Raw genomic sequence first — 27982 nt, forward strand, 5'->3', positions numbered from 1 at the left:
TCCTGGTTTCAGCTGGGATAGAGCTAATTTTCTTCCTTGTAGCTGGTATAGTGCTGTGTTTTGGATTTAGCGTAAGAATAATGTGATGACACACTGATGTTGTTTTAGTTGTTGCTCAGCAGTGTTTACACTAGTCAAGGACTTTTCAGCTTCCCCTTCTCTGCCAGTGAGGAGGTGCACAAGAAGCTGGGAGGGACCACAGCCAGGACAGCTGACCCAAACTAGCCAAAGGGCTATTCCATACCATATGATGTCATGCTCAGTATATAAACTGGGGGGCAGTTGGCTGGGGGGCAGCGACCGCTGCTCGGGGACTGGCTGGGCGTTGGTTGGCAGGTGGTGAGCGGTTGCATCACTTGGTTTTTTTTTTCCTGGGTTTTGTTTTTCTTTCTCTCTCTCTTGTTGTTTTCCTTTTCATTACAATTTATTATTATTATCATGATATCATGATTATGATTATTATTATTATTATTATATTTTATTTCCATTATTAACCTGTTCTTATCTCAACCCACAAGTTTTCTTACTTTTGCTCTTCCGATTCTCTCCCCCATCCCAGCGGCGGGGAGGGTGAGAGAGCGACTGTGTGGTGCTTGGTTGCTGGCTGGGGTTAAACCATGACACCAATCAAAATATCCTGTCAGGCTGTACTAAGTGCTGCAAAAAACTTTTTCACACGGGCACACAGCTGTGAGGCCTCTCTCTGATTTGGCATTGAATCTGGGTGATGCTGGCTAAAGGCTTCAGTATTTTAGTCCACTCCAGTGTTTTAGCAAGACTTCCCCTGTACTGAATAAGTAACCTGGCCCTCATGGAAGCTGTTGTGCCTCAAAGCGGCTGGAGCACAGACTGAAGCAGTATGAACTGCATGCTCCCGACTTGTGAAGTTAAGGATGTGATCCCTTTGCTGCTGGTGGCACGGTGCCTATGGCAGGGAAACAGTTTTGGTCCCATCCAGAGGATGCTGCTGATTGATACCCTCTTTTTTTACAGAAATATTGAGCTTGTCCTTGTCTTTCTTTTGTACCTGAAGCCAGGTAAGATATTCCCATTTAACCAAAATGTCTCTTCATGGCTCTGGCAGGGCGTATGAGCGTATGTAAGAAAATGAGTTATCCCTGACTAGGTTGCCTGACTCACCCCACCGTGAATGCTGTTAGACTGAATGCAATTTGATGTATTTCACATGGTGGTATGAGATCTCGGGCATTGCAGGCAATTTCAGGGAAGCTTGCTTTCTGAGTAGTCTTGTCTTTGATTTCCCAATGGCTTCTAGGAGCACACTTGCTTTAATTGCCTACTGTTGCTTTAGCTGCACGTAGTGCGGATGTTTGCGCAGCTCGCTATGGGTGCGGTTACTAGCAGGATTCAGTGTCTCGCAGACTCTTAATGAGCAATATAAGGAACCACATTTCCTAGGGTTTGACATCAGATTTCCTGGAGAAAATAATGGGGAATATAATTTTCTGCTGAGCCTGTATCTGCCCAGTAACTCACAGGTGTAAAAGCAGGGGTAATGCAAATGTTTGTTTTCTCTGAGGCTGGATTAAAAAAAGGTCTGAACTGCATTTTGCAGAAGGTTTATAAAATGAACTGTAGAGTGCAAAAGCATTATTAAGAGCATGTATTAAGACAGCCCAGGCCCCATCGGAAGATTTATATCAGTTCATTGCAGGTTCCAGATACACGTAACTTATATCACTCCGTAGCTGAAGGAGGGAAACAGGTGACTCCCAACCGCTGCAAAGGGGCTTTGAGGCCATAAGTAGGACACCTATTTCTGTCTACTAGTGATATACTAGGCTGAAGTGCCTCTGAATGGTGGGAAGTGTTGTTGCAAGCCAAAGGGAGAACATCAAGCGACCTGAAGGAAACAGTAAATTATGTGGAGTATGTGAAAAGGTGTCTGCCTCAGCAGCTGCTTCTTCCTGGGGAAGTTCAGAAATGTTTTGTGCTAAGCCCTCTAAGTTTGCTCAGGAAGACCAAATTGAAGGTGGGGATTCAAAGGAGAAGTGTTACTCTTAGTGTGAGCACTTGTATTAACTCATGCCCATGAAGCTGTTTGTTGGGTTAGTTTGGCCATGGCACTCTGGAAAGTGGGTCAATTGCTTGAGCTGCTTGTGTAAAAGCTAAACCCAGTGATCTCAGAAAGAAAGGGTGGGATGAGTCCACTGTTCTGTGGTGGAAGAGGCAGAAGTTGCACCTTGGTCAGAGAGGGAAAAGGAGGCTGATGCTGACGGTATGCAGCCGTCGCTTCTTGCCATCAGCAAGCTTGCCCCTGATAGAAGGTACAGACCCTCCTTTTGGGAATAAACAGCTAGGTAATAAATTATGTGTAGATGATCTGTTACTTAGGACAGGGTAACTTTCCCAAGCCTTAAGATAAACGTGCCAGGAGACGCACGTGCCGCATGTAAAGATGAACGAATGCTGTGAACACTTTCCATTTGAGCACATGGAACTTGAAACATCCACTTCAAAGTGTCCTGGAGAGCTGTGGCCAAGTGAGCGTCCTTTTATATTTAGTTTTGCTTCTGCTGGGAGATAAACACCTTCTGTTTTATTGTTAGTAACAGAACAAGGTCTCGATCTCATTTGATGTAGCAAAATTAGGACAGTGTATTGATTTCCAAAGCTATTTATCATTACACGATGCATTGGGTTTAGAACTTGGCTCACCAGGTGGGCAGGGGTCCTTAGGCTCCACATGACATAACTCCTTCCAGCATTACGCTCCGCTGACGAAGGCGGCAGCTTGGCAGCACTGTGAATGCCACCAGGCTGTCCCAGCTGCAGGGGAGCTTGGGGGCCCCCAGCACCTCAGTGTGCAGAGGGTACTGGGGTGTCAGCGGTGTCTCCGGTGTAGCTGGAAACAGCAGCTCTTCACAGGCATTAGTGGTTGTGAGACCAGTTAGCACAGCATTTTTTTTCCCTTGTAGTTTACTAAATGTCTGAAATGAGCAGCTGGAGCCAATCTTGTTGCCTGCATTCACTAACTTAAGATTGTTATCTAACCCGGGTTTGGAATGGGAGGTTACTTGAGATCCCTTTCAGCTTCGTATCTCCCATGCTCTTATGAAAACAGTCTTTATCACTCAGGTTCAGCAGAAGCTTTTAAGTGTTCGCAGTAAGTGATAGTTTAATTAATTAAAAACATTCTCCAGGTGTTTTTTTTTTTTCCCCAGGATGCTACTGGACAGCACAATACACCATGGAAATGTTGACGGGATGTCACCGCAACACTGAGGCCAAGCTCCATGGGAGGAAACTCTGCGACCCCAAGCTCATCCTGGACCTCCAGCCAAGGCACCTGGGTGTCAGCAGGATGGCCCTATGGGAGGTCCCCAGCCCGGGACGACTCAGCTGCCAGGGGAGGTGGAGGCCAGGAGCTGTAACCCCCAGGAGCCCCCAGCACCTTGCCAGGCGGGTTAATGGAAAACCAAGCAGGTTTCCACTCGGGTCTGCCTGGACTCCACCAGAATTTAGTTGCAATAGCACATTTTCAGTAAAACTTCCATTGAAATTTAAAGTCAAATGAATGGAAATTTTCCACCGATAGCACCAAACAGACCTCTCAGTGAGTAATCGCTGACTAGCTCTAATTACTATTATGTCAGCCATTGAGAACCAGCCAAGCATGCCAGGGTTTACTGGAAATTAACACCAGAGCCAGCTGCTTTGTGGCTTATCTAGGTCTGCTGCCCTCCTTTCAGATAGATGTTGTTTAACATCATCTTTGATTATTTATGGACTAGAGAGGACTTTGCCCTCTAATGAGTGTCCCTTCAGCCCCAAATCCAGGGCTGAAATATTTTTTGAGTACTTCTGGTTTTTTTCTATATCACTTCTGGCATTCTTGTCATGTCCATTTAATGGTGCACCTCTATGACCACTAAAATTTCTAATACATTTGCATTGCTTTCTTTTTTGTCCTTGAAGACATGCCTTCTCCTTTTCTTTAATGCTCCTCATTCACTTGCCACAATTTTAATTGTTTAATTAAAGCAGCCTCCTGCCACAAGAAGTTTAGAGCTCAAGAACCATCAAGACAGAGCAAAGGAGACGCTGCAGGGAATTAAGGATACCTAACCTCAAGGGAAGGAGAAAATCAGGGAGGATGTTCGTGTCGCAGGTGTTGAGCAAGCGTCTGGGTCTGCAGTGCCTCCCTCATTAGTGGGCAGGTTGCAAACGTTGGCTGGCCGGGTCTGCGAGCGTGGTTCTCACATGAGCTCATCGGTGCTGGAGCGGCGTGTAGACCAGTATATTTTGGGCTACGATTATATACCAGACAAATATGTAACAGCAGGAAAGCCTACAGCTGCAATGATAGGAAGTATTTATACAGAGCGGTACCATCTGGTCCACGCTCCTAATAGTGACTATACTTAGCTGCTATACTGTGTATCCCGGCTAATCCCACGCTCCAAGGAACAAGGCATTCAGTATCTCGCAGATAACCCCACTTTTAACACCAGTCATTCTCTAGCTGGTGATGTCTATGCAGCTCCACGAATAGATAGAAAACAGGGTATGCAAAAGGGTTATTACATGAAGGGGCTGCCCTGTCTGCTGTCTTGCTCATCTGCAGATACATGGACACACAAGTTTCTCTCTTAAAAGGGAATGCGGTTTTAGTGACGTTCGTGTTAAGAATACCAGTTTGACTGTGCTTGATTTTAAAAAAATTCCTTCTTCTGCTGGCCTAAAACAGAAGAAAAAAGTTCTGCAGTCTTTGAAAAATTCATTTATTGTACATCAGTGGATGGTTTTGTAATAAAAATACTCACAAGGCCTATTGTCAACATTACAAAACGAACAAGAAACTCCAACATCCACCATGCCCAGCAGTGCTTAATAAGTTAGTGTGCAATACTACCCTTACTTCCAGTATGCGTGGCAGCTGCATATCGCTGTGACCAATATATTTTAACTTGAAAAACTGACATTTTACAGACTCTCTACCTCTATTTTGGACACTGATAGTTTTGTGCCATGAAAAGGCAGTGACTTGTTCCGTTGTTCCATAGTTTTTCTGTTACTTTTCTTGAGATCTTCTATATTTTAGGTGGTCTACATGAATTCCTCAGTCTCTACATGCAGCTGCAGTCACTATCTGTGCTTTTGCTCTGAAGCAAAGATGCAGTTACTGTTCAGTTCTTCCACACATGTAACTCTCAGTAATGGCAACAGGAAGAGAGGTGTGTGGGTGTGTTACTAGTAACTCTAGTCCATGTTAAAGGTCTCTTCAGTAATAATGCAGCATTATTGGTATTAGTCCGCTTAAAATAGAGCAAAAGATTATTGGCACCTTTTTCTTTAAAAAATGCAAACCCAGGCTTAGCATTCGTAAGGAAGCGAGCCCCAGTATATTAAGGATACAGTACTCAAGTGAGCATAAAATACTGCTCAGAAATATAGCAGTTGGCATGGAATATATATTTGATATGCTTTTCCGGTTAACCTGTAAGTAGGCACACGTTTATACACACACACATTTATACACATACACACACTGAATTTCGTGCAAAGCTGATGAGCGAGCAGAGCCAACTTTTGTGTGCTTTATGAGTTCACAGGTTTGTACTCAAACAGATTTCTAAGTTGGAAAATGAATACTCCAATTACACGAGCCTGGATTTGTGTAAGCGTGTTAAAACCAGCAGTCGCACCTTCCCACTCATTCCCTCTGCTATGGGGTTAACGTGACTTCTCTGACTATTTTTCCCTGGTGCGTACAGAGAGCATATGTAGTGGGTACTCCACAGCATAGACAAAGTCACAGTCTGGAGGGTACTGATGGTTAATTAAGCATCCATATAATACAGAACTTAATGGTTTTTTTTTCTGTCTCACACAGCTGGATAGCATGGTACACTTGAGATTGTCAGTAATGTCTTTTCCTTTGCATAGCTTAATTATGTATGTTGTTAAATGCTAGTGTATGCATAGACAAGCTAAGGTACAGCAAGAGAGCAAGTTACCCAAATTTGTGGTTTACAATGGTAATACAGAACTTTGAGTCACATATTAAAAATTCTCAAGAGGAAAACATCTTGCAATTTATTGTAACGTAAGTAGTAAACATCTGAATGTGTTTTTACACAGGTATCAGTTAGGGCTTGCTACAGGTATATTTCAAACAGTGCTGAATAAAAATGAACCTTTTACAAACCCACGAATCCAATACATTTTCTTCAAAACAATATTAAGTGTGTGGCTATGAAAACAAAGTGACACATAAAAAAATCTTCAAAAATCATTTACCACAGGGTAGCATTTTTATAACTAGAGGAAAACAAAAAATTATGTACATAAATACATATATTTTTATATATAGCAAATTACAGTTTCCTGCACTGAACATTTATCAAATACACAAGTACTGAACAATACTGGATAGGGTGTTTTGCCACACCTTGTGGTCTCCTTAAATTCCTGTGAGAATGGAAGACAAGTTTCTATGGAGGATACAACTTGTTCAGTGATGCAAGCTCACACAAGAATTAAAAAAGTAAAGAAAACAAAAAAAACCCACAGCAGAAATGCCTGACATTTCCAGCACAGGCGTCTTTAATGACAAAACACGAATGCTCAACTGTTCTTCAAGCACATGCCCCAGCACAGAGTCTGTGCCAGAGAGCTTTATTCTGTACGACAGCAGTCACCTGCCAAGGATGACGAATTTGGGCAACAAATCTGATGCTCAGCTTTGTCCACTGGCTTGTCAAAGCCGTCACCTTTCTGATAGACAGATTGGTAGGGAGCAGTCACCTTTCAGATCCCCTACAGAAACCGTACCCTTTCTCTTGGAGCTGGGCAGCCACTCCCATGAGCTTCAGATAGAAAACAAGGCACTAGCTGGTTTGCTGGCCATTACCTTTCCAGGGCTCTAGGAACTGTGGTTATTAGCATGACGGGAGAGGTTGAAAAGGGTGACACCAAGCTATTTTTGACGACTATGTACACAGTTATTTTGGTTTTGAAAACAGAAAGCATCCACACCACACATTTCATTTAACCTGGCCAGAAATGCTAAGCTCAGGTTGCTAATGCATAAATAACAATCCTTAATGAAAAGGATGATGTAGACTCCATTGGGTTCTAGTGACCTTACCAGAAACTGTCTTCAAAATACTGCAGTTACTAGCTAGGAATAACAGTCCCATTTAGGTGCCCTTTGGAGCACACAATACAAATATTTATGGTATAAAAAGCACTCGGTTGTCTCCACAGGTTAGTGATGTCTGGAACTTGGGGGATTGTAAATCCAGTCCATTACAATAAGAGTCATACTCACAAACATGAAGATTATGCCAAGTATGAGAAAAATTAGAGCCTGCAATTGGAAAATGAAATTATATTACTAAAACAAGCAACTGAGCAGACAGTAGTTCACAGACTGTCCCACTGGAACTGCATTTATGTAACACCCAGGGCCTGAGTTTGGGTCATTCTCTGTGGCCCAAGTAATGTCATATAGGGCTACGTGAATTAAAGTTAGTCTTGTGTGAATTTCAGTCCAAGAGAGCCAGGCTTTACAAGACTAGACCTGAAAAAACCCCACTTTGTTATTATGAAAAATAATACAAAATATAACAGAGGAACAGTTTTTTTCTTTAAAACTGACCAATTTTCAATGAATCATCATTGTCTCTGATATCAAAAACAGCTTCAGAGTTAATCCTTTTCATCCTTATTAGACAAACAGCTAAGCCCATCTCTCTCCTCTGAAGGCATTTCTGTATATATTCAAGTGATTCAGATGCTTACATTCCCCCTTTGCTTTAGCGGGGCTTTAGTTTACCGTAATCTGTCCACACTTAACAATAACACAAAGATAAATATTGTACGTGATGTCAGTGCAGGGTGTGAAATTCTAGATGTGCCTAACACACAGCAACATGAAGAATGAACAGAGAGACATGAACAAATATTCACAGTCTCTCTATAATAACAGCTGCAAAAGTAATCCTCAGAAATTATTTTATTATAACAAACCTTTTCTTTTACACTTGCAATATGTATCGGTTGAAATTCCACTTCCATGTTTTTTGTGAACATGTTTATAGGTGTATATATGTACATCTGTTTACATTATCAATAACTTTTCTGATTAAATTTTCAAAGGACATCTCCTTGGTGATATTGTCAAATGTGCAGATAGCTATGGATGTTCAGGATGAAAGGTACTGCTGCGGCAGTCCGGCATGACAAATAAACACATGCTGTGTATAAATGATAGACCTTCGTATATGTGTCCTGTAGGTGTATGGATCTATCTCAGTGGGGAACTCACTATTACTTAATTATCTCTGCAGTACAACTTCCTTCTTAACCTTGACCTCAAAGCTTCCTGTTCATCCACAGCTGGCCTTCTAGCATGAACCAACAGCTCCTAGGCGTTATTTATACAAGTGCAGATGTTAACTAGAGCTTAGATTTGATTAAATAAGTGCCTTTTTCTAGTGATTTAAGAGACACTAACCAAGACACTTACTGTTGTGTATCAGTAGCAGTAGGATGCTAAAGGCTTTGGCTTGTGAAGCCTGACTCTCCACACTAAGGTGAATCCCACTGCCCGACCTGTATTTTGAGTGAGACACTACCATTGGTAATCAACTGCTGGGTGTTGCAAGTCAAAGGGCCAAGTATTCGTGGCCATCGGAAAGCACACACCCTCCCATCCCTCCTTTTGCAGTTGCTGCCAGCTCCCTTACCCCGATCTTCTGGGGAGACCTCAGGGGCTCCTTCTCAACGAGCCGCAGGTAGAAGGCAGCAGGGAGGATGAAAATCAGCATCGTAGCAGAAGAGGCACCTGGAAGAGAAAGCAGAGCTGAGTACCATGCTGTCTGACATATAAGCAGCGTGGTGCACCTGCAAAAGAGAGCGTGTGGGGAGGCAGCTGCTCTTCTAAGCCCAGTTGCACAAAGGGCTCTTTCCATAGGCAGCATTCATGCAGAGCTGTATATGTCCAAATGCCCATTTGAGTGCTCAGGGCCTGAACAGGCACTCGTTGCCGAGAGGATTTTTTCGAACTGGTGTGGCTGCCTGTGATATGGATGTCCGCATGTGAGCTGTTCAAGCGGGGACAGACAGGCACTCCCAGGGCGTGACGACCCTGGCAAGCAGGTGTTGAAAACAGGGCGGATGAGCTGTGCCCTGGAAGTGCCTACTCCTCTCCTCTTGGCAGGGCCCAGCGTGGTGGCCCAGGTGTAAAAGCCAGAGAGGTGCAAACTGACTGCTTGTGTGGAGTGTAAAATACAAAAAAGGCAGAAACCCCATGGAGGCATCTTTCTCAAGGGCAGCTGCATCCCCGAGTCCTCAAGCAGCTCCAAGCATGGAGGCTCTTCATGGACCTCTTTGGTCAGAGGCCAAAACTGACCAAAAGAAAGAGGTAGGGAGAGAACTGTGAATTTCAAAAGAAATGTGTCACTTTTCTCCTTTTTCTAACATCACAGTTTGGAAGTCAATACATTTTGTCCACGCTATAGATGCTTGAAAAACAAAGGTGATTTCCCTCTCCCCCACAAGCACTAAATCCCATTTTTATCAAAACGGGAATTTGTTACCAGTTTTTATACTGGGATTATTGGATTCCTTGTGCCTCATGCAAGGTAGCAACGAAGTTGGGTAGCATTTAGCTTTGTGTCAGCTGTTTGAGAATTTTTATTTCCCTTTTAACTTTAATCTGTGTTTATATTACTCTACTGTAAGACCCAAACTGAGACTGTCATTCAGTCCATGAATGTAAATATGGTGTGGAAAGGATTAACAGAGTAAACAAAAAGTATTTATGAAACCTACCAATAAATCCAAAGATGTCTTTAATAGTTGGGACAAAAATTACAAGCAGGTTATTAAAAGCAAGAATTACTGCTGCAATCAGGAAATGTCTTATCCAGCTGAACGGCCTTTTGGGAAACAGCAACGCACTGATAGATGAACGGACCTGTAAGATGCAAACCGGCAGGGAAAGTAAAACAGCAATTATTTTATCTTTGCTTTTCACTTTTAAAAATGATCTATGCTAGTTACTTTTGCTGTGAGAAATTCTGACTGAAGAAATGTGTTTTCAATCTTTGATTCCCTTAATGTAATCTCCCTCTGATGTAGGTTTTTGAGAACTAGGTTCACAGTTTAGTGCAGAAACTCAAATATTTGCAGTGTAGAAGAAAGGCAAGTAAATAGGGTGTAAAATCAGGGACATGAAATCTGTTCAACTGAAAGATGCTAATATCAGCAACCCCCCCACCCCCCAGAAACCCCCACTACGAATACTAATCAGCAGCAAAAAATGCACGGGTGAAATATGAGTTGCTGTATTCCTGAACCTGATCCCTCTGAAAATCCCACAGGAGTTGTGTCATTTACTTTTGTGAGAGAAAGAGCAAGCTGTTGTTTTACTTCCATTAAATATACACATATACATATATCTCTCAAAATAAAAGCATATTTTTCAATACCACTTGGAAATTATAATCCTAAAAGCTATTGCAGAGGATCCTTTTTGCTCCACTGACTTTCTCACACAACACAGTTTTTTTGCTTTTTCATCAGCAAAGATGGTAAGTAGGGAAAAGGTCAACAGCAAAGCCCTTTGGTGGCGGGAGATAGTGTTACTCTGAAGTACCGTGATTAACTTAAAAGACTTGAAATGTAGAAGTTGAACAAAAATGTTTTTACACTGAAAAAAGCTCAAAACCCACCTCTGTTTGGTTGTTTTAAAATAACAGACAGCTGGTTCTGGATGAGTTTGGCAATTCAATAAATGTATGGAGTGCTGTCAGACTTGGAGCCCATCATTTGAAAACACAGCGTGAATTTTGCATTTTATGTTTTTCAGGTTGATGTGAGCCAATATTAGGAAGATGGAGACGGATTGCAAAAATTCTGTCCAGTCCCTGAGTTGGTGTAAAACAGCTTTATTCCACCAAAGAACTGCTGCCTGCATTCCTGTTCACTTATTGTCAGCATCTTGTGCGTTATTCCTGCTGTGACATTGGCCTTAAAATGGAACTATCAAACTGAAGTTTTACAGTGGTTAATGGTACATAGATCTATATTTAATTTTATTTTTTAGCAATACAATGATTTCTTTTTTTTTTCTAAAATAATAAACTCTGACTACTTTAAGAAAATACAAATGTGGTGGTTCATAAAAAAAGTAGTTGATACAACTATACTGCTTATTTGGAGTAATAAGATCAGCTGAGCTGGCTGTCCTGATAGGCCATATAAAATGGTTTGATATGCTGGCTTACAAGCAAATGATATTTTCTTGGGAGTTCTTTTAATAGAGCAATTAGTGCTGTGGTATGTGCTAAGCCTTTGCACACTATTCAGATATAAAAATGATTATATAGAAAGCTAAAAATGCAAAATGCTGCATCTGACAGATAGAGGCTTTTGCAATGCCCTTAGCTTGTTTTCCCATGAATAATGATCAGTTAGTTAAGACTAATTTAAGCATTTAGTCACTGATTGAAACACGACATTTAAGGCAGAGCACCAGCCCGCTCTGTAAGCTAGATGGACAGATCACTCTGGGTGCCTTATACCAGAACGGTTTTTTTTGTAGACAACCTTGAATGGTGATCTCTGCTCTTATGTATTTGTCAGCAAGCCTGGAAACAGTACCTACACAAGGCTCGTGTTTTCATCTCGGACAACAGAGCGACAGGACCCCAGGATTACTGCTGCCATCAGATGGGAACGCTACAGTGTGACGCAGGCTGCTGGGAAGCCACCGGCAGCTTGATGCTGGGCTTGTACATGCCATACAAATGGCACACCAGCCTCCCAAAACTTACTGACCAGGATCAACTATTTTCTACCCTGCTGCGTAGCAGCTCAGGGAAGGCACAAGGGACAGTCCCGTATGTTCAGGAGCCTGGAGGTCTGCTCTTCAGGTGGGTCCCTGAGGAGGGTCAGTCCCTCTGCAGAGCAGTTTGTTTAGCTGTGCCTTGCTGTCCCTGCTACTGTGGGTATTGTGTTTTTCCCTGTGAACAGCACCTAGAGGCTCCAAACTTTGCTCAGATATCTGACTATGTGGTTGGGTCCTGACTGCATGGTTTTCCTGTCACCTAGCTTCCTCCCTCGTCCATAGACTCAGGTACGCAAGATGTGCGCAGGGCCTCTGCCTCTCTACCTCGGCAGCCAGGTCTGGCAGTCCTGCACAGCGCGTGGCCTCAGCTGCACGTGTCTTTCTTGAGTTTGGATGCTACAGTAGGTGCCTATGCCTGTATTAGGAAATCTCGTAAGTGGTTTCAGTACATCCCCAAGTCTGCAGTGCTTACACTGCTGCTCTGTTAAATATAGTACAGAGAGAGCCAGAGAGAGACGGGGCAGTTGTTCCTGATTTATTTCTGATTTATTTATAAAGACTGATTTATTTCAGTCTTTCAAAGTTTGCAACCCTAACTACCTAAGGTCCTTCCTCTGGTCAAACTGCATATGAGAAAACAGACCCTCCCAAATAAAAACTCAGGCTTACTTTTCTTCAATGTTAAAGTCTGTCTGTGCTTAGTACATACAGTCAGTGTATACAGGCTAGCCCCGATTTCAGCTTCAGCAGCTCTGTTACTTACAGGGAAAAGGACAAGGGGCACGGTCAGGGTCACAGCCACCAGCACTGCCAGGCGAACTGACAGCAAAAGGGTGTCAAAGGTGTACACTTTGGTGTATGTATGGAGTAGCTCATCTTCAACTTCTCCTACGAAAAGGAAGCAGAAAGGAGTTAAATCGCTTCAGCAATATCTGCACATGCAAAAGGATCTTTATACTGCAGCCAGATAAGATTAGCTCTGGCCCAGCTGCTGTCATCAGATACGTGCTATGGGCTAGGCACGAAAGAGGAATTTTCCCAGCATGACCGATACAAGTCCGTCATTCAGAGACGATGAGGGTAATACAGCTCTGAGGTGATCCTTTGTATTCCAGTATCTCAAATGACTTTCTCAAAGTCCTTAAGAAAATGTGGAACCTGAGCTAAAAATAATTTCTCTGATATGAAATGGGAAACAACTGACTGAACTGGGAACAGATCCCTCGACCTCCACCCAGGTGTCCCAGCTCTTGGGCAGAGCCCTCTTGCCCCAGCGACAGAGAGCAGATTGTGCTGTGTCATTCACTTCTCTGCTGCAACGGAGGAACTAACGAGGTAAAAAGAGGTGGTGTTTGCATAAAACGGTGTGCTAATACAGGGGCTACTCTGTTTACCTGCTGGTTAGTCTAGCTCATCCATGTTTTTTACACTAGAATGATTTGCACCTGTTTTTCAGCATAGGTGAAGCTGAATTAGTGGCGTCAGAGCCGGGGTGGGTAGCACTTAATAGTGTCATGTAAAACTGGTGAGCACTAGAGTATTTTTAGTACAGTCACTCTTGGCCTTTGCCAAGAGCCAAGTTTACAGCAGCTTGTTGTCCGAGTTCACAAAACCAAGAGACACGCAACTGGTGCCCCTAGTAGGTGCGCCTGAGTCTCCCACAGGTGAGGAACTTGTGGCCTGACAGCTGGATAAGTCCCACCACTTATTCAGGAGGTTACACACTACGTATTATGTTTGAGTAATGCTTACACCTGGATTCAGGCCCACAGAAAATACATGAGCACTTGAGCCTCAGTGTGATAGATCCACCTCACCTGCTTTAAAATGAGAGGGAAAATTCTGCAGAGAACAGGGCTTTGACCTACCGTAGAAGGTAAGATATCCAAAGAGGCCAGCCAGAAGATACATGATAAGCATGCCAGTGATGGAGATATTTGAGACATTCTGCATCCGCTTTCGGGAACGACTGAAGTAGGGGAGAGAGAGAGTAACAGTGCTATTCTTATAAAGCCTCTATTTGTACAAGAAGTACTCTGAAGAGTCATAGGTCTACTGGCATCCCCTCACTGGCTAGTAAGTTCATAGCAACTATATTAGTTATACAGAGCTCTTTACTTGAAGCTTCGCAGCTCTATGCAGAACAGCACAGACTTATAAAAGTATGTTGAAACTCCATTTCTACTGCTTACTTAGTGACAACATAGAAATGTGCCATGTTATTTTGTGTATCATTATTTATATACTATCCATCTCAAATGGTGTATTTTAAATAAAAAATGGAGTGGCTAAAATTACAGGGCTGGTAATAATAAGAGACAAGAGCTTCCAGTCAGCTCTATATGAACATACCCTTATATCTACAGAGGGCTGTTCTGCAGGTTCAAGAACCTCCTGCAGGTTAAAACCTTTCTTTAGAAATCCTTTGGTTAAAGATTTGGTGTAAGAAAATCTTCGGCATATATGACCCGGAAGCAGGTTCCCAAGTCATCTGAGAATTTTTATTTCTTCTGAGGTTAAACCTGCTGAAATAGGAGGTAATGGGTCTTGGCCTCCTTGAGTTTTGCAGCAAAACCTCCTGGAATGTAATTCTCACTGTTGAACAAATGTGTTGTCTTAGCCCTTCCCAACTGTCAACTCTGTGCTGATTTAAGCAAGTGTATTTGATAAGCAAAATAGTCTGGCTTAAGAGCCCATGTAAAACACCCAAACCAATGGCATCCCAAGAAACTTTAAGCAGCAGCTGACCCAGACACAGAACTCATTAAGATATTTTTAGAAACCATAATTATCTGTTTCAGTGCAACCAAGTTCCCCAGCATATTTCACATCATTCGAAGAACTGTCCAGATTCCTCCTTTCCTAAGTAAATATCGATCAATGCGGCTATCTGAACAGTGGTTCTCTGTCACCAGTATCTGACTGTTAGGTCAAAGCAAAGCCAATATCTGCTTACTATGGAATGCAATAAATCATTAACGGGTGGGTGTCTACACACCACCAATCAAGGCAGAAGACATAGAAAGTGATTTCTAGCTACGGTTAACTGGAAGTATGGGACAAAATTTAAGAACCTTACTCTTTCAGTTCACTGTATATTGGTAGCACCTCAGGGTGGCATACGAATGCAAATGCCAGGATGGGTATTGCATAGGCAGTCTGTAAAATAAAGCTCCCATTAGTAAGAATGGTCACTGCTGTACCTCTGACTTTTGGCAGGCAGCAGTTTAGCTGTGGTATGAATGGCTAAAGACAAATTCTGCAAAATCTCCCTTACCCGTGAGTTGAACACAAAGTATTTTGGCTGACACATGTCACTACTGTCGCTGTGTGCTTCATATTCTACACCGCTTTTGGGGGAGGCATCTTTTGGCTCCTCAAGGCCCGGCAAGTGCCCAGCTGTGTTGTCCATCATGAAATTCACACCAGAACTGAGAGACTCATTTGGTAACATGACCAGGTGCATTGGCACTGTGTTGTTGGTGGCAGTCCAGTTTTCAACCCCATGGTTCATGATGGGCAGAGGACAGGGTATTTGGGATTTCTTGAAGATTACCTACAAAAGAGTAGGCGATGTCATCAGAAGAGCACCACCATAGGAGGTTACACTCACACCCATGATATGCCAACAGAAATATAAACGGGCACGCAGACAAGAGAGGGGAAAGAGTGGGAACAAGAAACCAAGTGCTATGACTTCTGCTTCTCCTGCAAGTATTTGTTGTTACTCTGCCTCTGCTGTTGTCCTGCTTTATTTTTTATTCTCAAGTGTTGTTTTTTAGGCTGATCTTTTTTATTCTGGCTTCGTTCTGCAATAGGCTTGTTGATTTGATTCACTTGCAGGTGCTATTCTAACATCCCCACTAAATTGTCATGGTAAGAAATGTAACAGCGTTGCACAGTTTACAGGCTCTGTATTTGCTTAGAGACAATACCCAGTCACCTACCACACTGACAAAGAAAACCATACAGGTCAGCGAAAAACCGCTCGTATAACCAAGATAACCTGTGAAGCAAGAAAAAAAATACAGTTCAGCTACATATAAATTCACAGCCCTAATAGAAATAAGAAATGAGGTTAAGTGGGGCATTAATCTTACCTAAACTCTTTAGAAGGGAGAGGGGAAGAATAATCCCAACTGTTACAAGTATGACGAGGTAATTCCCATTTAGATACCATTCTCTGAAGAGGAAGAATAAAAAATAACAATCATTATCCTTGACATCAAAGTGAAAAAATTTCATCTGAGGTTCAGGTTGGGCAAAGGTACCTACCCAGAACTCTCCTCAAGTTTCATAAATGCTCTGATCACTTCAGGAAGTTCATATTTAATAATAAAGAGGTAGCTTGACATTGCTGAAAAAAACAAACAAGCACTTTCAGAGAAAACTGTAGTTCCAACAACAAAAAAATTGTTTTAAAAAACATTAATGCTGCATGAAAAACATTGTTTTGGGAAAACAGTTTTTGTTAAAATAAAGAAATGAGTTTTGTTCAAATAACAGTGTGACTAAATAGATGGTATGTTCCCTTGATATTGTTATGAGCATGTCCTGAATGACATCTAGCATTCAGTATTAGAATACAATAGTTATTACTGAATTAACAACAGGCTCAAATCATTATTCTGATGAATTTACACTCTTAACTTTTCCTTTTGCTTTTCCATTGTAAATGTTGGTTTTCCAATGGACACTGTCCATCCAGATTCTGTAGTAACTTTAGTTGTTACTGCCTCTTAATCTCTTCATCCTTTCCCTTCTATTTTCAGCTTCTTTCTTCCAATACTCTACTCCATACATAAAAAAAAAGATATCAAGGTATCAAGTTATCAAGATTCCTGATGGAAGGGTGGACTTCTATACATCTCATTTAAATGTACTGCCAGAAGGCATGCTTTTTCCAGTTATTTTACATTGGCCACAGAGAGGTCTCTGGAGACCTATGGATCCATCTAGACAAGAGGTTGAAAACCACTGGACTAGAGGAACAGCTATTCTTCTCTAACAGGGAAGCATACTCCCTTCCTGAATTCAACCACAGTTGATATCCAGGCTTGAGGAAGGAAAGGAAGACCATGGAATAGGATCTTTTATGAACAAAATAAAAAAGTCTCTTGTAGCAGAGAGATATGAACCACCTCTGTCCGGGTAGCAAAGTTGTCGATGAAGATTTGCAAAACATACCAAGTTCCAAGAGAGAGATCACAAAAAAATCTACACACATTTAATTGACCAATGATGCATTTAATTTATATTTCAACTACCTCTCCTTAAGAAATCTGGAAAAAATTACAAAATCCCCATAGCTTTCAGATATGGTGTTTTCCAGTGTCCTAAAAGGCTTCTCCCAGGGTAGCAAAAGGAAATAAGCTTTATTGCATGAAGGCACAGTCCTACCCCTACTGCTTGTGTCGGTAAGTAAACAGTCTCCTGTTCTGAGAGGATGGAGGTTACTTGATAGATATTTCACAGGAAGTATCCGTGTGGATCAATACTTTCAACAATCACTCTTAAACACTCAACATCTTAGAGAGATCACAACCCAGCTGTTATTTCAAGGAGAGAATTCAGCTGGAAAATGAACTACTGAAGAGCCTTTCTTTTATGGAGAAGTCAGACCATGTGCTTTTCCTTTTAGGTGGGATTCATCTTTTCTAAGTTAAAGCAGATGACGCCTAGTCTAAACTGTACTCAGTGAAAAGAAATGGCCAAGTCCTCAAGGACAGTCAGCCAAGCCATTTTAGCCATCACTGAAGGCTCTTCACTGGTCACGGAGAGATCCCAGGCAACTAGCTTTCACCAGACACTGAAGTGTCAGATAGCTGAAACAAGGCAAGATGAATTCCTCCTGCCCTTCCTTATTACAATATAGTGTATACTGTACCTGGCTCATCTCTGATGCCTTTTAGCACAGCAGAGGAAAGCACTTACGTTCTGTAGAAAAGCATCGGAAGTTAGAAAATGTTTTTTCTAAAAACTTTTGCCCCTTACCTCCAATGTTCTGCATTGTAACCGAAATGAAAACACCACACTTCCCAGGCCAGCCAAATGCCTTTTCTCCCAGTTTTTCATATATTAGTGATCCTGAAAAAAAAAACCAAAACAAAAAAAGAAACATGGGCCACTGCATTGGACACACTTGATGAATTGCATTCCAAGGTAAAATACATGCATGCAGTAGGGACTCTGTCAGTCGCAGCCTTATCCTCATACCTCCTTCTTTTGATGTCTTCAATAAGAGGTGGACCGAGTAGAGTGACAGTATTGCTACACTGAGCAGCAGAACTCTGCAAGGCAAAACAGAAATCAGAATCAGGACACCAAAGACACTCAGTTAATTTAAATGGATGCTTGCTCATTCTCATGAAGTTCAATGTGTAAATAAGTTTGTGCTTTGGACTCCCAGTGCTAAATAAAGAAGTAAGCATCAACTGTAGCTTACTTTTGAGTGCAGTTGCACCTTATACATGCCAGAAGCTCCTCAAAGCTTGTTTAAGTCCAAGTAGGTGCCAATTTTGTGTTATTCCACAAGGACAGAATCCTACATCTTAACAAGACCCTACTAAAGGAAACAGATTTCTATGCAAGAATCAGGTCTTTGGTCTCTTACCTGCTCACTGACCTCTTGTTTTAATCTCTCTCCTTACTCAGAGCTATCACCCCCCCCCCCCCAAACCATGACTGTGACAACTTCACTGCCAGCTCCTAGCTAGTCACTACTTTTGACTTCTGCCATGTCATCGTGAAGTTGTGGAGTTTAGCTTGAGATGCTCACTTTGCAAAGTACATTAGAAATCTTGCATAATGCTAAAGCACGGCATGACACTGGAAAACCTGCTCTTGGAGCACTTGCAGCATACTCTTCTAACCTAGTCTGCTTGAAGGTACTGGTGCCTGAATTTGTTAATTCTGATTATTGCCATGTTCCTTCCACACAACATTTGCATCCTATGTGATTTCAGCTATCTGCCTCTTGCAAACTGCTGGTGAAAAATGTAGCTTTGTACGACATTTTCAGGGCATAACACCATGGGCAGCATATCTTATTACCATAACCATCTTGTCATCAGCCTGCACAAGTGTTGGTGCAGAAGGGTACGCGATGATAACATGACAGAGCTAGGAAATACCGATGTGCCTTACTCCCTGGCTGAACAGAAGGTTGTGCCCACACCTTCCACTCCACTGAACACACGGTTTGGTATAGATATGGGAGACACTGACAGCCAAGTTCATACATGAGTTACAGTCTAAGAGGAGACACAGGCCCTGGGGCCAGGTGATGGCCACCAGACCATCACTTTTCTGTCAAGTTTGTTTCTCCAAGAGAGACAGACAACACTACAGACTTCATGTAAGCAGGGTTGTCTCTCATGCTGTGAGCTCATGCAATATGGTAAAAGGGGGGGATTGTGTCTGAGCTTGCAGTGTATCCTGCGAAGATGGCATCCTTCTTGATCACGGGCACCCATGCAGCTGCTGTTAAGAGACATGGTCTCCATGTCCTGGCACATGAGCTATGGTAAACCACAGCCATCCTGGATGCACTTGCCAGATCATGCCAGGCAGCAGAAGAGATGCTCTAGTGTGTGCTCCATGCCATTGCAAACCTGCCCAATGGGAGAGGAGGATGTAATGGGAAGTTCTGGAGAGCTTCTGGGTTTTAGGAGCCCTCCTTCCGCCTTCACCCTGTAGAACATCTTCCAGCATGAGAGCACTTGGGCAACATGAGAACAGTAAATTAGAAAAAGGTAGCTGATACTGCCAGCATTGTCTAAATTAGAATTCATGTCCAGCAGTTTCCATGTAGTAGGTGGGATTTTTCTGTCCCGCTAACGCTAACATCATGACCTGTGAAAATAGAGGAACCTTTGGGAAGTGGATGCATACCATGGGGGTAACAATATCCCCACACAGTTTTATACTTTTAAATAAAACTCCTTCCTCCACCAGAAGGGAGAATGTTCTCATGCAGAAAGTATGGAAGTATGACAGAAAAGAAAATGAGCTGCGGGGTGGAGACGTCCTTTGTTTCTGCTGTATAAGACTCCATAGGGTTGCTTTAGCATCACTCCTTGCTTTAGCACTGCCAACAGAGCTAATGTCATTAGGCTCATATCAGATTTTTTTAGCCACCTGTGTGAATGAACAGAGCCTTAAGAATAAACATATTACAAAGGCAATTTTTTTTCCCCTTGCAAGGCTTGATGTATCACAGTTTTCTTTCCAGTGATAATTTATGGCCATACTAGTTAGTACAAGTGCTCAGAGAAAGTTGGAGAAAAAAAAATCCTACTTTTTTCAGACTCTAATACAGTCAATTTTAGAACCGGCTTCCATTTGTGTAACTGCAAATACTATATCTAAACCATTTGAGCGCAGGTGCTGAGAAGTACTTATCCAGGACAGCATTTGCATCTACAATTAATTTTCAGTTAAAAATTCTACTGGCAAAACAGGAGGTGTTTCTTAGCAACTGGAAGCTACATGTAGCATTTCAAATGCTGTTGCTGTCGTAGTTACACAATCTCCAGAAGAAAGAAGCTGTATAGAGCCATGCAACCTGATTTAAAGGCTTGTTAGATTTCAGTAATGTAAAACAATGGCCTATTGTCATGCTTTATTCCAGCCTCATGGGGGATTAAAGTTAAAGCTTCAGTTAAAATTAAAATCAGTTATTAAAAAAAGAAAACCAACTTTTCTTTTGTACAGTCTCTCTCATTTTCAAGGTTAGCCATAGATTAAAAAACTTCACATGGCTATCTGTTACTGTCTATCAAAACTCATTTTGTATAGGTACTGTATGGCAGCCACATACCATTGCTGTTGTCTGTGCACACTGAGTACAAATAGACTGGAGGGAGCAACATTAAATCTGAATAAATCTGTGAATGCCTTTGCATTCAAAGCCTGCTGCTATTCCAGACTTATATGGAATATTCTTCTTCCATTTCTACATAGTGATTAGATAGTTGGGATGATGTAAATATATACTTCATGGGTGATTTATTTCCCTTGTTGAATTCCTATACTGAACCAGCAACATTGCTGTTGTTATTTTAGGATCAGTATACTGTTCTTCCCCTCTGGTTTTTGACTGCACAGTATCAATTCACAATTGTGTTCCTGATATAAAACAGGGCTAAAATAAAAAAAAAAAGAAGGTTTGTCAGCAGTGGATGGTTCCTTGCGGTGCAGCTAAAATGTTTTCCTTACAGATGATCTTACAAAACTTTTCAGCTAACAAAACAAGCTTAACATACCTCTCTAACCACAAAAACTTTAGGTCCAGCCCACTGCTTATATTCTATTTGCTTTTCTTTCTCTGTACTTACACGAAAAGGATAATTCCCGTGTTTGCCATGGCATAGGAGAGCCCTAAGATGCCGCTGCCCATAATGGCATTGCTGAGGTTGAACGAGGACATTCCAAAGGAAGCTCTACCCCGGTGCTGTTGGAAGCATGAACAGAAAATGGCAATTAACGTCCATTTTACTGAGCACAACAGACTAATTATCCTCATTGCTGGTGTTCCCTGTATTGCTCTCTTGATCCTTAGAGGAGGAGCCTTGTCAAGGTTCCTAAGCCCATAGGTGCTTACCACCATAACAAGTCTCTTTTACCCCCAAAGCCAGCTGTGCTGGTAGGCATTTGTCTCTTCCCACTCTCCCCTTGTCTCGACGGGAAGGAGGGCTACATCCCCGACAGGGGACTGAGGTGACATAGCCACAACTGGTTGTGTTGGCCAGCCTCTATAGAAATACATGCTGCTATCTAACAGATTTCCCAATTATTGATTTAAAAAATTCAGATGATTTTTTAAAACTAATCCAACAGATTATTGAATTTTTCTTCTTTCTTTGGGGAACTAAAAGTGTGTCTGGGGCAGAAAAGAAGGAAGCGCTCTGTGGCTTGGGATGGAGGCAGGAGAGTGGGAGAGGACAAAAAACTAGGAGAGGGGGGATGGTGTGTGAAGGAGTCACGCCTGCCACAAAATGGAAAGGGAAGGGGGGTATATGGCTTTCAGTTTTAGCTTGCAATCACAAATAATACTTTTTGGTTTTATTTGAACAATCCTAATAAAACCTGTAACACGACCAATAAAACAATGCTTTTCTTTGCATCAGATTCAGGAAAACTATGAATAAAGTTAAATCCTGAGCAGAGAGATACCCACACGCACACCCCGGACAGCGGTGCTGTGCTTCCATTTGCACATGGAGTTGCCTAATAGTTGTGCTGAGCGTGTAATGTTCAGCACTGTAAAGCCAAACATGAATGTCCCTACTTTAAAGGGATGTGGATTCATTTACACTGGTGCTGGAAACAAACAATATATCCGTGCACGCTGTAAGGCCCAGCTCTACCTTGATATAGGAGTAACAAAGTTTGTCTGCACGAAATCTCCTGTCAGAAATATGGGTGCAGACCCCCACCGGCTGAACATCTCGAGTGAGATGACAAGGGTGCTACTGAAGTCCAGGTATGATCTGAGGAATTTTTCTGATTACTTGTGAAGTAAAGACCCAGTTTTACTTGCAAGACAACAGAAAGGGTTTGCTGCACTAACTGTTAGAAAATGTGTTTACTCTTCCAAAGCCAAGATTGTGTTGATCAAGCTCCAAAGTAACTTTGTTTACTGAAACTTTTGGGAAAAGATTCAGGTCAATAAGATTTACTTTGTAATTACTCTTAAAAATGAATAAAACTTACATATTCTTCATTATATTCTTCCAATTTCTTTTTACCCAGATATCCATTTGTAAGGAACTTCTGACTTTCTGCATCATCACTAGCAAACGGACTGAACACAAAGAAAAATAAGAAAATGATAAAAAAAGATAAGGCTTATGACACACATTATGTTCAAGCAGTGCCTTTTGTCATTAGTGGAAACTTTCCTTTGACATTGCAATGAATATTTAAAAATCATTCAGAAAAAACCCTCTTTTCTCCTGTAAGATTCTCATGTCCAATGGCATGTTTAATAGATCTTTGCTTTGCCTTGGAATTTAGTTTTAAACCCAGTAATCTTCAAATTATATCCGATTGTAGATGTTGGAAAGTAAGAATTCCTTACTGCCAGCCGCGTGCGAAAGCCGAGCACGTACTTCACATCCGAGGAACAAAACGCCTTGCAACTACCCTGTTGGAGATACGCGCCGGGGGGTTCAGCAAGCTGAGAGCTGGAGGCTGATGGTTGGTTTTGAGATGTTTTTCGCAGGCCACCCAGGTGCTGGTGCTATGGTGGGTCCTGCTGGAGATGCTTGAGTGTGGGCTGTCCCTCTTGGAGCACTGAGCTGCTGCCCTCCATACCCTGCCCTGGAAAGCATTCCTCCTCTCCCACAGAGCTGAAGCAGAGAGGCAGCGTGCTCAGGTTGCAGTGCCCTGAGCGCGTATTAAATTACACGTGTACTATTTGACAGGGGTGGTTGGAAATTGCCAAGCGGGTGCTTGGGGCTGGGAGCCTGCAGAGGTCACTCCAGGCAGTGGCCGGCAAGGGGGACCCGGGCTGCCCCTGCTGTGCTGGGCACGCCGTCCTCCAGGGCGCAGAGCAGGGAGGGTCTGTGCTGTGGGAAAACGCTAGCGAAACAATCACACTAATTCCAACGTATTACCTAGGAAATGTTTTGAGTCCCAGATGCCATTAGTGAAGCTTGTTTTTTGATTACTGCTTTCTAGCCTTAACAAAACAACCTTCCCATTTCAACGCTTACCTCCTAATCGCAGCCTTTTCCGAATCAACCAGCTCCGTGTAGTTGTCTTCGAGGCTTTCCCCACTGTTGCTCTGATCATCAAGTTCGATGTTGACTTTTTGCAGCTCCATGCGATCCATTAGAGCGGTCAGCGCTTTCCAGCACACACACTCGCTTCTTCAGGGTAAACAGCACCGCGCCGTCTGCTTGCGGGTCCTCTCTACCATGCGGGGACTGCCAGAACACTCTGTTCTGCAAACAAAACACAACAAAACTCATTAGAGTTTTCCTCAAATTAGATAAACCAGTGTGAATCGTTGGGTCTGTGTTTGTTCTTTGTAATAGCATTAAGAGGGGAAACTGTTGCAGACTGGGAAAATTCTGGGCAAGCATAATGTCCCTTTATGTGCCAGCACTTGGCCCTTCTGTCTCCCTTCAAATGGTACAGAGTGCAGGGGCCAATGGATGCACAGTGGATGCCTAACATCTGGCAAAATTACCAAGCCAGCAGAAAATAATTTCTTGAACTGCTGCTTTTGAATTTCTAGGGGATGGTGATGCAGAAATGCCTGCTGTTAGAAATGAAGGCAGAGCATCAGGGTTTTCCTACCACTGCTTCAAAACGTACATACTCTTAAGGGTAACGCTCAGTGTTTTGAATCATTTGTTGTAAGATTAATGTTGCCACAGATTTAAATGTTTTTAAGATTTGTCCCTTTCACTGGGATCTGACAGAGGTGAGCATCTCTGTATGATCACTTCTTTGATAATTAAGAAGTGCAATTCTGATATAGCAGTTTCTGGTTTTGAGTATATCTGTGTTTACTTCTTACTTGCCCCATGACTAGAAGCTCTGTCTCACACAGGATTATTACATGGATATAAGACTGGCTGTCTTTACCTTTGTTAGAAAAATTCCTGCCTTTTAAAAATCATATGAATAAATGCTCAGCTCTCTATTTCTATATGGACCAAAAGAAACTGTAGAAACCAAAGTTACAAAGAGGACTTCACCTCTGGGCTTTCAGCAGCTTTATGTTAGTCTCATCTGCAGATACACATTTACATTCATTTGCTCTTGCCCAGAATCAAGAGGAAAACACTGTGCAAGAAATGTTGCAGTTTTACGATACTTTTCCCTTCCCAAAGATATTCCTTGAGGTATCTTATATCTCCGTTTCACAGCTGAGGATACAAAGGGGCACACCAGTGAAGGGAGCGAGCACAGACCAGGTAGCACATTGCTGGCACACCTGGGGCCAGAATTGCAGACTCCTGGCACTTTACCTGCTACCTTGCAATCAGGCACACTAGCTGGATCCATTACATTTTTCATAAATATCATATGCTAAATGCAGCCCAGCACTGCGTGATAACAATATCAGAAAACACTGCAACAAATAATTTCTATGTCTGGCCTTTTGTAACACTAAACCTGCAATTATTTAATAGCCTTTCTCCTGGTTTTGCATTTATGGATGACCGGACCTTCGCTATCCTCTGCTACTGATCACATGCTGTTCTTAAGAACATCTACAAATGTATTTGTAGTGGCAAAATGTTAGAGTGCATGTGCTTAAAATGTAAATGTAAACTTTAAATACCAATCCTAGAGGCTAAAACTAACCCCAGGCCAGAAATTAAAGTCAGCTTCCTTGCTTCTTACTACAAACATTCACCCAGACCAGACAACTGAAAAGGAAAAGCAATATCACAGTGCATTAGGAGATTTCCTACCAGAGAGAGAGGCTGTGTTTACTCCTTTCAGCTGCCGCGCGGGGAGTGTGCGTGAGGGGACGAGTGACTCGGGCATTGAGGCAGAGCCACCAGCACTTGCATTCCAGCGGCCGGGGGGTTCTGCCTGCTCGGGATATGAATAACTCCGGGAGACAAAAAAAATAATAAAAAAAACCCCAATGGAGCCCTCCCAACTGTGGTTTCATTCACAGAACCATCTTCAAACGCAGACGCTGCCGTGTCTGAGGAACAGAGTCCTTTCAGTTCTTGATGCTTATTTTTAATCTGTGGTATAAAAGTCAGGCAGACAAATTTGACTGCACTTAGCCCTGTTCTGGTAAAGAGTAAAATCTGCCTAACGCTTGTCAGAGAAACATCTTTTCCAGAAGTGGCAGTCCAAAAAATACAGATCTTCAAAGAGTTGGGAAACAGGGGAAGAGTAAGCAAAAAAGTTGCCAGGAGTTAAGTTACCCAGAGATTAGGCTGAGGAGGAAAGTCTGTGCAGCACAGCAAACACAATTTGGAAAGGGGAGAAAAAATTGACTGGAAATACATGTTGCAGCATAAGAATCATCTGGACATTGTCTTGTCAAACATTTACATGAGTAATCTGATTTATGGGTGTCATCTCAAGAGGCTGTGGAATTACTGCATAAAGCAGTGATTTTATTTTATTTTATTTTTTTAATTTGTGAATTCCTAAATGTCTTCTGTTGAAGGTGTGAAGCCTCAGGTGGCAAAATTAAATCTGTTGAGAACCTGTTTTCTTGCAGTTGTCACTCTTTAGGAAGCGGTTGGTAGAGCTCAAGGGGTCTGCAAACCATGAGTTGAAAGCCAATGGCGTAAATGTGGTCAGGATGAGACCCATGGAAGAGGCTCGGTATTAGCTTTGAATCCTGCAATCGCTAATAACTGTAATTACAACCAATGGTGCCTTTGAACTTCAGCAGAAGTTGGCAGAGCTGGTCCTTAGTTGGTGGAAATCCATTTCTTCAGGTTCCTACCGCTGCAGGTCCTGAAGGGTTTGGGAGGACGTTGAGGTACTGGTGGCACGTGCTCCCCACGAGTAACGCAGAAGAGGCAGAGCTGCCCCCCCTTCACCTGAGGAGGAAGCGGGGTATCCCTGCGCCTCTTGGGTCACTGCTCAACCTTTTTTAGAGATATTATTTTTAGAGATGTTATTTAGAGATATTATTTAGAAAAAGGGGGATGCACTAGGTGCCTCTGTTTAAAATAAAATGCTGGCTACAGCTGCACGCTGTTCCATGCCCAAGCCCGCTGCCAGGGCTGGTAGACAGGTTGCACCCTTGCAGGGGTTCGTGCTGGCTGGACCTCCTGCTCCTGGGTGATGGCCAGGCACCAGGGCAGTGATGGCGTGACAGAGCATGACCACCAAGGTCGGGCAGGCCTGAGCCCTGCCAGAAGCTTAGCACATGATATCGGAGGAGAAACACCAAAGTTCATCTGCTTTAGCTTCCCTGGGATTTAATGCTTTCTGCTTCAGAGTTCTGAATTTGGTGCCTAAACCCTGTTTTAGGCATTCAAACCCATCGTGACTTGCCTGGCTTCCTTTCCGTACAGAGGAATTTTGTAAGTTTGGAAGTAACCAAAAAGCTCTCCGCTTCTTTTTCCTTCCCTTTAGTTAAAATCAAGACATTTTCCCCTTATGTTTACATAGAAGAAAAATCTCTTAGCTCTACAGTGTTCCTTAAACTTGGCTTCAGTATGACGATGGTTTTGCTGCCTCCTGTGTCATTTGGCTGAACAGAAAAGATTTTTCTTAAAATATGGTGTTGAAATGGAAATACTGGTTGCAAAAGAGATTCACCTATCATTAGAGGGAAATTATTTATCCCTGTAAAACTGTTTTTCTCTTCAAGTATAGGGTACTGTTCTGCATCATTTATTAAGTAACGGTTTTCAGCAATGATTCAGAAAATGGTGAAATTTTTGGCATCTGATTTCACGTTATTGATTTCTGTCCAGTCTGCAGTTAAGACATTAAAAGAATGGACGACCATTGGGCAAATAATGCCAGGTCACAGATATGACTAACATTTTCATTGGTTTTGCAGTATCAAGATTTGTAAGCTCCGCCACGGTATCTGATTTAGCAGATTTTGCCAGATTCTTCATCTTCATGACAGTGACTTTATAATATTATTGTCTGTGCAGCTATTTCAAAATGAAATAAGTGTTGTCACTGTGAAATAAACAATTAAAATGCAAAGCCTGCTTTCACAAATTCAATATTTACAGAACTGTTAGCCAAGTAAATCCAGAGCCTTGAAAAAAATTCTCAGAAGTTAGCCATGGGCTGCAAAGGCAAGCAAGCATTCATTTCTTAATTGCCTGGTCGATTTTAAACACCTTTTGCTGCTTCTCTGCTTGCTTATGTTTTGATTTGCTGTACAAAAAAAAAAAAAAGACTAAATTTCATTCCTGAAGAAATACTGAAGATATTTGCCAACATAAATTACCATGTCAGTAAATCTCAAGGAGCCCATCCTTCACATTGCACTAACTTATATTTACAGATTAATTACATTTCTAATTCTCAATTTTTAAAGATGTGGCCAGTGTCTAAAATACATTGATCAAACATTGTAAAGAAAAAAAGTTTTGGGTTTACCTCTGACTGAAGCAGGTTCTCTTGCTTGCTTGCTAAGCAGGTTATATCTTTTAGGAATTGCACCTGTAATGAAAAGTTTGCTCATGTGCA

The 27982-nt window shown here is 42.2% G+C and overlaps 2 protein-coding genes across 4 annotated transcripts in view; both read right to left on the reverse strand.

Moving 5' to 3' along the window:
* Positions 1–27982, reverse strand: part of SLC38A2 (solute carrier family 38 member 2) — a 350401-nt gene that overhangs the window by 131345 nt on the left and 191074 nt on the right. The window lies entirely within an intron of this gene.
* SLC38A4 (solute carrier family 38 member 4) lies at positions 7039–27955 on the reverse strand. 3 transcript variants are annotated; one of them, XM_075494543.1, is made up of 16 exons: positions 27893–27955; positions 23545–23775; positions 22541–22631; positions 21163–21278; positions 18041–18114; positions 17819–17911; positions 16100–16181; positions 15925–16007; positions 15772–15830; positions 15102–15380; positions 14904–14983; positions 13693–13793; positions 12588–12712; positions 9805–9949; positions 8718–8815; positions 7039–7336 (listed from the first exon to the last, which is right to left on the reverse strand). In XM_075494543.1, exons 2-16 carry the CDS (start codon positions 23661–23663, stop codon positions 7235–7237), a joined length of 1647 nt encoding a protein of 548 aa, XP_075350658.1. In that variant the 5' UTR covers positions 23664–23775; positions 27893–27955; the 3' UTR covers positions 7039–7234. The 3 variants fall into 3 exon arrangements, with proteins under 3 accessions (XP_075350658.1, XP_075350649.1, XP_075350642.1); XM_075494534.1 differs by lacking the exon at positions 27893–27955 and adding an exon at positions 25261–25607 and having other exon boundaries at positions 23545–23770; XM_075494527.1 differs by lacking the exon at positions 27893–27955 and adding an exon at positions 25261–25607.

The sequence above is a fragment of the Mycteria americana genome, chromosome 1 (genome assembly GCF_035582795.1).
Source record: "Mycteria americana isolate JAX WOST 10 ecotype Jacksonville Zoo and Gardens chromosome 1, USCA_MyAme_1.0, whole genome shotgun sequence".
In the NCBI taxonomy this organism is placed as follows: Eukaryota; Metazoa; Chordata; class Aves; order Ciconiiformes; family Ciconiidae; genus Mycteria; species Mycteria americana.